At 44.5% G+C, this 10,788-nt stretch overlaps 1 protein-coding gene across 1 annotated transcript; it reads right to left on the minus strand.

Annotated features, from left to right (window-relative positions):
• Positions 1 to 4,133: 4,133 nt before the first annotated feature.
• LOC123442726 lies at positions 4,134 to 6,886 on the minus strand. Its single transcript, XM_045118856.1, has 3 exons — positions 6,562 to 6,886; positions 5,710 to 5,855; positions 4,134 to 5,043 (listed from the first exon to the last, which is right to left on the minus strand). Exons 1-3 carry the CDS (start codon positions 6,806 to 6,808, stop codon positions 4,357 to 4,359), a joined length of 1,080 nt encoding a protein of 359 aa, XP_044974791.1. The 5' UTR covers positions 6,809 to 6,886; the 3' UTR covers positions 4,134 to 4,356.
• Between the last annotated feature and the right edge of the window lie 3,902 nt (positions 6,887 to 10,788).

Raw genomic sequence — 10,788 nt, forward strand, 5'->3', positions numbered from 1 at the left:
GATGCTTAGGCTTATGAAGTAGAACTGGGAGTGTCATCTATGAGATATACAAGAAAATCATCACCGAAGGACTTTGCAGTCCTGTGTCTCTTGCTCCTTTTAGGAGTCTCATTATTGTCCTTCATAGGATCTTCAAGATGTTACGTCTAAATGGTAGGTTCAGAAATGGTAACTACATCTTGACTCAATGAACTAGGAAACTCCTGATTTGATGAGCTACCCATATCCTTCATGGGAAATATAGCTTTGAAGAAAGTCGCATCATTCGACTCCATAATTGTATCGACATGCATGCCAGATATCTTAGACTTTACAATCAAGAATTTATAACCAATGCTATGAAAATCATAGCCTAAGAAAACGCAATCCACAGTTTTTGGTCCAAGTTTTCCCTTCGTTGGAATTGGTATATTGACTTTTGCCAAGCAGCCCCAAGTTCGTAGGTAAGAGGGTTTTAACCTTCTCTTCTCCCATTCCTCGAATGGAGTTATCTCTTTGTTCTTTGTGGGAACTCGGTTTAGGACATGACATGTAGTTAATATCGCCTCCTCCCATCATGCCTTGGACAGATCACGATGTGTCAAACATGGCGTTAACCAAATCAGTCAGTGTATGGTTCTTTCTTTCGGCTACCCCATTTGACTGAAGTGAATAGGGAGGCGTCCTCTCATGGATTATACCATGTTCTGCACAAAAAGAATCAAACTCATTGGAAAAATACTCTCCACCACGATCGGACCTATTTTCCGATCAAGTTGGTTTTCCACTTCAGCTTTATAGATCTTGAAAAAGTTTAAAGCCTCATCTTTTGATTTTAAAAGATACACATAGTAGTATCTAGTGGATTCATCGATTAACATCATAAAATATTTCTTTCCACCTTTCACAAAGATCTGAGTGTACGAGTTCTAGTGGTGCAAGATTTCTTGTTTCTCTAGTTGTATGAGACTTACGAAGTTGCTTAGCTTGCACACAAACTTGACACTTAGATCCCTTGACAATGGTAAAGTTGGGGATGAATTTCAACTTGGCTAGCCGCGTCATACAACCAAAATTAACATGACGGAGATGTGAATGCCAAACATTTGATTCACTATTGTTGCAAATATGATTAACAACTTTATTACAAACATCTAACAAGGATAGTGTAAACAAGCCTCCTAACTCATAACCTTTACCAACAAAAGTTCCATACTTGGATATTACAAATTTGTGGGACTCAAAAGCAAGCTTGCAGCCATCTCCACACAAAAGAGATCCGCTAATTATTATTTTTGCTGACGGCGGGGACATAATGCACGTTCTCCAGCCGCACGATCTTCCCCGAAGTAAACTTCAGATCGACCGTGCCAACACCACGAACAGAATCACTTGAACCATTGCCCATCAACATGGAAGTAGTCCCTGCGGCCTAATAAGAGGAAAACATGGAAATATCACCACATACATGCACATTAGCACCCGTGTCAACCAACCAATCAAGGGATCGACATACTGAGAGAATAGTGGGAAGTATACCATACCCAACATCCTTCATCTCAACGTCACCAATGACAACATTGGCAATCTTGTCACCTTTCCTATGTTGAAGCTTGTCATAAAGGTTAGGGCAACTAGGTGCCCAATGATCAGTATCTCCACAGACATGACAAATACCTTTCTTCTTGCTAGTCTCTTCTTGAAGTTGGTGTGCTACAAAGCCTTGTTCTTCCCATCAAACTTTCCCTTGCTATCAAACTTTCCCTTGTTCTTGAATTTGTGGGGCTGGAAGTTTTTCTTCTGTAACAGGTTGGCACTGGAACCTCCCTCAATACCTCAAGCACGCATGTCTTTTGCTCTTGCCTTTTCTTCCACATCAAGAGTACCAATGAGATCCAGAACGGAAAACTCCTGCCTCGTATGCTTCAGAGAGGTAGCAGAGTTCCTCCACGAGGGAGGAAGCTTAGTGATGATACCTCAAGCAAAAAAACTTCTCCGGTATCATACAATTGAAGTGTTCAAGTTCTCTAGAAAATGATTTTATCTCATGAGCTTGCTCAACCATGGAGCGCTCATCAGTCATCCTGTAATCATAGAATTGTTCCATCATATACAGCTCAGTGCCGGCATCGAGACTCCAATCTTGGCCTCGAGTGCGCTCCACATATCTTTTCCATTGTCAATTGATGCATAAGCATCAACTATGTTCTCGCCAAGAACACTCGGGAGAGCAGCCTTAAACAAGGTACCAGTTTTCTGAAAAACTAGTTCCTGCTGAGGATCAACAATTCCTTCAGGTTTGCCAAGAGTGGCATCATAGCAGCTCGTTGTTTCAAACCATACAACAACCCTCACACGCCATCTCTTATAGTGCACACCCTCAAACATAGGAGGCCTCATGGAAGTAGCAAAACCACTCTGGGTAAATTGCCTAAAATAAGGTTTTTGGATATATGAGTGATCTACCATGTGATTTTACTAGCACAAATAGTAATCATGACTACCATAGCAATTATAAGACAAGTCTCTTCCGGATGAGGAAGAACCTAGGAGCAGAAATTGAAACTTGATGGCGAGAGGAAGATCATGTTCTGATGTGTCTCTCTCGAGAGGAGCGACCTCCTAATTTAGACATCGGCTCGACTCATTCCCGCAACCCACATCGTGGCGGGTCAGGCGGTGACGGAGGAGCGCGTGTATGTCTTTCTTGTTCTCATGCTCATACATGTGGGGAAACATCCTTCCTTATTAGAAGGTCCAACTCCTACCAAATTAGCAATGTGAGACTAAACTTAAGTCCCACCTCTTGCCTTGCACGAATCGACTAAGTGGGCCTTTAGGATTTATTACGAATTTTGAAAATGGTTATTGGGCTGGTCCATATATAGATCAAATTCCAGCAGGTATCTGAGGGTCCCACTTGTGAATGCCCAAAATCGCGAGATTTATCAGTTCGCTCTAGGGTTTTATAGTTTCCTGTTGTGCTTTACTTTCTGCTGATATTTTGTGAAAAGACATTTTGTGGTTTCAGTTATACGAAATCCGAGAGGTAGCTCTCTTTTTTCAACAACAACAAAAAAAAAATTTGGAGAAAGCGTATGCCGGCGAAGATTTTGTGGCCACAGCGCACAGGAGTCGCCTAGGCAGGCAGGCAGGCTAGAAACAGTTGAGATAACACTTTACGTGGAGCTGGAGGAAAGCTGTGTGGGCCGAAGTGCACTTGCAGTTCTACTTGACCGGAGGGGTGCCCGAGGAAGATCGTCCCTGTCATGTGCGTGTTACACATGGTCAATGGCGTCAAGACCTGGACCCGGAAGAGAAGCGCACGATCAGCGTGTCCACGTGAGGCGATGCGCATCGCCCGGCCGCGGCGGTGCGCGCGTCAATGCGTGCGTGCACCTCTCTCTCTCTCTCTCTCTCTCTGTTGTTTCAGCTTGATGAACGGAGAGCGAAGCGCTCAGTGCTCCAGCATGGATGCACGCACGTTCCCTACAGGCTACATAGACACGCACTAGAAAACGTGCGGACGCGGTGCAACAATCCTCGGCTGGCTGAGAGCGAGTCTCCTGGTAGTTGTGAAACCAACCAAAACGTACTGCTCCACCGCCGGCGCCGGCGATCTTCCCTCTCCCTGCGATCCTTTCGCCGGCTCCGGCGGTCAGCAGGTTCGTGAACCCAGATGCAGAACCACTCGCGAGATGCATGGATACGGTGGATTCATTGGATTGTACTACTACTAAGACTAAGAGTTGGACGTAGTAGTGACTTGACCAGAACGTTTGATCCCTGTTTAATGTTAGTGTTGCTTTGGCAGCCAAAAATGACGTTGCCTTTTGACCTTCGGTTTGACACGACCGAATGTTCCAGAAGACTAAAAGGTTCTTTCAGGCCAATGAAAAGCGGATTTTGACCATACTGACAGCGGACAGCGGACATAGGAAAAAAAATGCAGAGCATGATTGAGTATTACTAATCTTAAGTCAAAAAAGGATCTGACAAATGCAATCATGCCTGAGCTTGGCTGCTCCAAGCTCTTCTGATAACCAGAATCCAGAAACTATACTACTCCCGCTTCAACATTACGCAGAATTTGCTTTCGAGCCGCCTATGCACAGCAGCAATATCTGCAGATTCTTAGCTGTGAATGGACTATATGGACCATGAAGGAAGAGGTTTCCAGATTTTCACTGAAACCCCAGTTCCCACTGTTTATACTTCGCCTATGGACCGACTGTACAAAGCTTATTACAGTAGTAGGAACGAACCATAACATTTACGCCCTAGACGAGTTCCATTTGAGATGTGTACACTGGTTCCAGTTATGTACAGATTGGCAACAACAATAGCCGTGGCGCAATTGTGCGTGCGGGGCAACTCCTACGAGCTGTCTTGCTTCGGTTTCTGGCTGAGCTCCGAGTAATGCCCTCCCATCAGCTGCAGTATCTCGGTCCAGAGGCAGGAAGGATCACTCGACACCGCGTCGCTGATCAGCTCCGTGCTACAGGAAGCAACAGCCCAGTATCCAGCCCTGATCTCGCTTAACAGCTGCTCGTAGTCCCAGGCTGCATGCCCCACGAAGAATCTCAGGTCCTCGGTCTTGATCGCACCACTCTTCATCAGAACACCGGCCTTCTCCAGCTCCGTCCGAAAGCCGAAGCAGATACCTGGAATCACCTCCTCAAACCCCTTCAGGCGTGAGCTGTCTTTAGTACGTACTAAGAACATGCTCATGTCCACAGGGCCTCCGAAGAAGAGGGCGCAGTCGCCGAAAGGGGTTGTTTGGTCTTGGAATGATGATGGATTCACATTCTTAATCTTCGTGTAAAGTGGGCGGTTTAGGATGACCCCAAATGGGCCATCAAAGGTACCTCTCGACCCAAGTCTGAGCAGGAGAATAACAGTTCTTTCAAAGACGCTGTCGTCATCGAGCACCTCAGTAGCTACCAAGACGCACCCTGCCTCCGGCATTGTTATAGGGTGAGCCCACTTTTGAGGAAGCTGGTGTAGTACTTCTCCGGAGGACGCCTTTGACTCTGCAGGAACACTTGGATCTACCAATAGCTCCTGATCCAAGGATTTAAATAGTAAAGCAGAAAAAAAAACAGATATGATATGTATAACCCAAGTTGGTTAGAAGATACTTGCTTTGCTTCTCTTTTCTTTTCAAGAATTTTAGCTCTGTGCTAATAACAATTTGAAATTCTCTTAAAAGGTATTTAAAGTAAATGTAACAAGGTTTGAGAAATAACAGCTTATCTGACAAAATCTTGATCCAACATAGTACTGCATAAGTTACCAGAGAAGATCCATTTGCGTAATTCTTCTAAAACTTTTCGCACGGATACCTTTTTGGAACCTTACATTTGAGAACCACTATATCAAGTAATAACGGAAAGCATAAGTTTCTAGAATAAGTCATGTTTTAATGCAACACCTAATTGAAGACATTGTGCATTTACATCTTCTTCAGAGTATACTAGTACAGCACCGTTTCATCAATATCATCCATAACAGATGTCGGTATCAATATAGACAAAAAATACATTATACAACCAGTGAAAGTAGCTAAGATCAATGCACTGTTCCTAATTTTCTTGGCAGAAAATGAGTAATGTCAGCAAGTGATCATAAATGTCCAGATTGCCTAAATACATGCAATTTGTGGTTTATTAGAACCTAAAGAAAATTTATGAGCTCTATGGATTGTCACTACGAATGTGCCACCCTCACCTGTTCCCGACGCACAAGGTTTGCTCTGACGTCTCTCCAGTAATTGCTGTTTGAAATATTAATTGGCTCGGTGGATTTTGATTCATCAGGTGGTTTGTTCAATCCGCCAGAGCTATCTCCTGTTGGAACAGATGCATCACCACTTCCTGCATGAAGAGGCGACGCAAATGAGGCCAAGCCATCATTCTGGTTGACACTTTCGCAACAACACGTAAAAACACCGCACCATGAATGAACTCTAATTTAATATAGCCAATACTGGAGAACCTAAAGTTTCCCCATCCACTACTTTCACTTGAAAAGCTCAGCACCTGATGGTGTTTTTCTTTGTGTTGACTTCAAGTAGCCAAGCTATCAAAGAATATGGACAGTGGAACTCTGCAATTGGGGGAAAATCCATACAGACAATAGTACCACACCTCACAATTCAATATGTAGATCAATTCATCAACAACTCTAAACACGAAACCATGCCTGGGCCTAGGGTGCACAATGGTTCCAAGGTTCATCCACCAGTTACACCAGAATCAACACCGATTCTCCGAATTTCCATCTGAAGCCAATAGCATCAGGAACAGTTCCATTGCACACGGGTCAGGCAGAGCTACTCTTCAAATTTTACTAACTAGACCCGAATCCCCAGCTTTCACTCGTCGGCTAACCTTCCCCGGAATCAGCAGCAATCTGCAAAAATGGCACCGATTGTACTACGGTCGCCTTCAATCCCCCGACGGCATCAGACCATAAGGAAAAGCTTTTCCAAGTCCAATCGCACAACAAAGGCCACACAATTTCCGGTTCTACTTTGTGCACCAGCTCGCATCGGGAAGCAACAGATGGAGAGGGCCTCACCGAAAGGGGATGCCTTGCTCTCGGCCTCCTCGTCGTCGCCGCCGCCACCGCCGGCCCCGCCCTTGCCTCTCCGCCCCGACGCGCGCACCGCCACGAGCGGCCTCACCGCCGGGCCACGCCTCCGCCACGCGGACCACGGGCCCGCCTTGCCGGCGGCAGCGGCGAAGGGCTTCCCGGCCCGAGCGGCGGGGGCGGAGCGAACCGGCGTGAGGCACGGCCCGCCGGCCTTCAGGTTGAGGGCCCACATGTCGGTGGGAGGGGACGGTGCCGCCGCCGGGGTCGGGGTGGAGGTGCGGAGTAGTGTGGAGCCGCACGAGCGCGAGGCTGATCGAGTGGAGTGAATGGGTGTTTCTCGGTTCTGAAGGCGGATTTCATAAGCGTGGAAAGCGACTTTCATCTTCCGAAAAGATCTTTTATCTGGCCTGGGTGCAAGTCTGCAAGGCTACACATCCATGGTGTATTACAGTTAAACTTGAAAATGATTTCATACTTAAATCATATCCATACATTTATCTTTCAAAACCATATTTAAACCATACCCATTTAATGTTATTTTCAGCTCAATCAAAACTAAACCCATTATTTTTTAACCCAAACCAACTTAAACCCAATACATAACCGTGGGTTTAAAACCCGTACATAACTATGTCTTTGTTTTAATATACATACAATTGCATAAATTGACAAATTAACAAGCAAATGAGATAAAAAGGCATAAGTGCATCTACAACAGTTTGTGAACAAAGTTATCCTTCAGATACATTCAACACACAACAAAGGACAAAAAAATGCCCACGTCTCAATAGCTCACTAACAAGTGTATTAAAACAAAACTACTTAGTCGAAGCACAAGCAAACACTTTCGATTTTCATGTGATATTTCTCTATAATACATAATTACACAGTGCATTACAACATGCATGCGGATTAAAGATATTCGTTCTCGATCATCGTTGGTATTATTGCACATAACCAATGTCTATAAACCGCTTTGGACCCATAGTTTATAACCGTTTATAACCAAACTGTTTAAACCCATAACCAACTACACCCAAACTGGTTTCTCTACATACCCAAACCAAAATCAAACTAAAAAAGCTCACCCAATAAAACCTTAACCAATCAAACCTGAACTAATAACCGAACCGTTACACCCGCTTTTTTAATAACCATTCCCATGTTTAATTACAGTGGTTGATCTTTCGTTTTTTACTTTACCAGAAAATACAACGCGTGGACTTGCTTCCCAAATTCCCAAGTTAGATAGACTCGATCGTTCTATCATTGCAGCCAGCAACACAATCACATGTAAAAATACTAGAGTACAACCATAAAAATCTACTAGCACCGCCAATAATTCTTTTAGCAATATCCAAGAGCATCAACCGGGGATCCTAAGCACCATCAACACCAATCTATCTTTCCGCTATATGTTTGAGAAGCCACCTGCAAGTACAATTTTGCACCTCTGACTTATGTGTCCCGTAGTGCTCGTCTCTGCAACCCATTCCAAAACCCAGTCGACAACTCTAGCGATAACACTACTAGGATCATAAGGATAAACATTCTTGAAACATGCATTATTCTGACATTTGCACTCCTACAACAATCGCACCTTTGAATCTACCAGGAAAACTCTAGTGATAACACTACTAGGATCATAAGGAAGAATTAGCACATCCACAAACAAAGTGAGTCATCCTCATAAAAGACATATGTGGCTGCACTAAGTAGTCCGGTTTAGTGGCACCTGACCAAACGGAATTTATCCCCAAGGTATAACCCTGCCATAACTATTACTCAAATACCACTTATCAACATGTGATCCAATTCATGAAAATATTCCACCAAAAATCGAAAGAGTACTATAGCCATACCATTTCCACGTATTCCATAAACAATAATATATTTGATCATAAGAAAATATATCTACTGACTTCACTAATCCAGTGGTAACATGGAAATATCAAGCTAACAATCCAACAAATAATATCATCATGTCAGTCCTACTATTCCGCAAATATAATTCCAAATATTCTCAAGGTATCTCATGATCATAATGAAAACATAACTATTGATCCTACTAATCCCATGTTAACACGGCATCCTCAAACTTGCAAGATACTACACATATGAATCCAATCATAATCATGGCAATGGCCTAACCAAGTAATCCCTCAAAGAATGTCATTAATAAACCATTTCTAAATAATTAAGACTAGGGCAAAATTATTAATTTAACTATGGCATTGCATTCAATCATGCAAATGGAGGATTGTGGCTTGCCTTAATCCAAGGGAGTGCTGAAATACTCATGATCTTCACACACAACTAAACCTATGGAAAAACATTAATAACAAGCAGATGCAAATACCACATAAAGATGCAAATACCACATAAAGCAATTTCTCTGTGCACGGATTCTAGATAACATGCAAAAATGCCAAATTCTACCAGAAAAAAGGAGCTCAAAAGAAAAATACATCAAAATGAATCAGCTCATTTGAACTTCTAAATTAGGAGAAATGGACGGTCAAAGTTCTGGTCAAACTGGACTTAAAATGAATCTGAATAGAATTTCAGAAAATAACTCGAGAGGCCATGTCGAACGCGTATTTTGCACATACGTCTCCACTAGAAAATGCTTCGGGAGGAGGCTGAGAGGCTGGCGGGTAGGGACATCCTGTCAGATTTAAGGAGAGAAGGAGGGAAACCGAGAACGACGACTCACCAATGACGACTGGCCGACGTAAAGACCGCGACGGAGTTGGGAGATGACGGAGGATGGATGGTGAAGGACAAGCATGCCTGTACCCGTATCTCACTAGGAGGTGGTTGGATGGTGAAGGACGTAAGCACTCCTGCAGCGGTGAGCTTCGGCCGTCAACGAACTCGGTGATTCCGACAGCGATCCAAGCAATGGAAAGGTTAGGGAGCACCAGTATATTTTTAGGGGCTCGGGGAAAGGCTCGTATGAGTCTATGGATAGCCGGAACAGGCTGCGGAAATAAGAACAACTTCAATGGGGCGACCCATTTCGTCCGTCGCCGTTCGTTTGGGCCGGTGCGGACAAAAATGATGGCCCAACAGATCTATGGTCAAAACGCGTCTGCTTCGCGTCCGTGCCGACCCATTTTCGGTTCAAATTTGGAACTGAAATGCGTCGGCGCGGACGTGCGTGCGCCCTTTCGTTGTCCGCCCCAACCACCGCGGACAACATAATTTATGACGGCCACCATCCTCGGGCCCACACGTCAGCGACCACGGTCGGCCTTTTTCAATCCGAGCGTACGGTGGGTTACGGTGCACCATGCGCGGTGACAAGACCCAAATTATAAACGTAGCATGTGATCGTGTCATTTTGTTGCTATTGTTTTCTGCGTGTCAAGTATTCATTCCTATGACCATGAGATCATGTAACTCACTAACACCGGAGGAATACCTTGTGTGTATCAAACGTCACGATGTTGCTGGGTGATTATAAAGATGCTCTACAGGTATCTCCGAAGGGGTCCGTTGAGTTAGCATGGATCAAGACTGGGATTTGTCACTCCGTGTGACGGAGAGGTATCTCGGGGCCCACTCGGTGATACAACATCACATACAAGCCTTGCAAGCAATGTGACTCAAGTGTAAGTCACGGGATCTTGTATTACGGAACGAGTAAAGAGACTTGCCGGTAACGAGATTGAAATAGGTATAGGGATACTAACGATCAAATCTCGGGCAAGTAACATACCGAAGGACAAAGGGAATGATATACGGGATTATATGAATCCTTGGCACACAGGTTCAACCGATAAGATCTTCGTAGAATATGTAGGATCCAATATGGACATCTAGGTCCCGCTATTGGATATTGACCGAGGAGTGTCTCGGGTCATGTCTACATAGTTCTCGAACCCGCAGGGTCTGCACACCTAAGGTTCGATGATATTTTAGTATAGTTGAGTTATATGTGTAGGTGACCGAAGGTTGTTCGGAGTCTCGAATGAGATCACAGACATCACGAGGGTTTCCTGAATGGTCCGGAAACGATGATTGATATATAGGATGGTTTCATTTGGTCATCGGAAAGATTTCGGGCATTACCGGCAGTGTACCGGGAGTGACAGATGGGTTCTGGGTATTCTCCGGGAGGGGCTCACCCACCCGGAAGTGAGCCCAGTAGCACTAGGGTGGCGCACCAGCCCTTAGTGAGCTGGTGAGGCCAGCCCAAGAGGGCTA

Source organism: Hordeum vulgare, chromosome 1H (genome assembly GCF_904849725.1).
Source record: "Hordeum vulgare subsp. vulgare chromosome 1H, MorexV3_pseudomolecules_assembly, whole genome shotgun sequence".
NCBI classification, from domain to species: Eukaryota; Viridiplantae; Streptophyta; class Magnoliopsida; order Poales; family Poaceae; genus Hordeum; species Hordeum vulgare.

Excerpts from the sequence above, each read along its gene's own strand:
- LOC123442726 (XM_045118856.1), bottom strand. The coding sequence starts at position 6,808 with ATGTGGGCCCTCAACCTGAAGGCCGGCGGGCCGTGCCTCACGCCGGTT. Across the intron at positions 5,856-6,561 it reads GAGCAAGGCATCCCCTTTCG|GAAGTGGTGATGCATCTGTT; the intron begins GTGAGGCCCTCT and ends CTCTTCATGCAG. Across the intron at positions 5,044-5,709 it reads ACCTTGTGCGTCGGGAACAG|GAGCTATTGGTAGATCCAAG; the intron begins GTGAGGGTGGCA and ends TCCTTGGATCAG.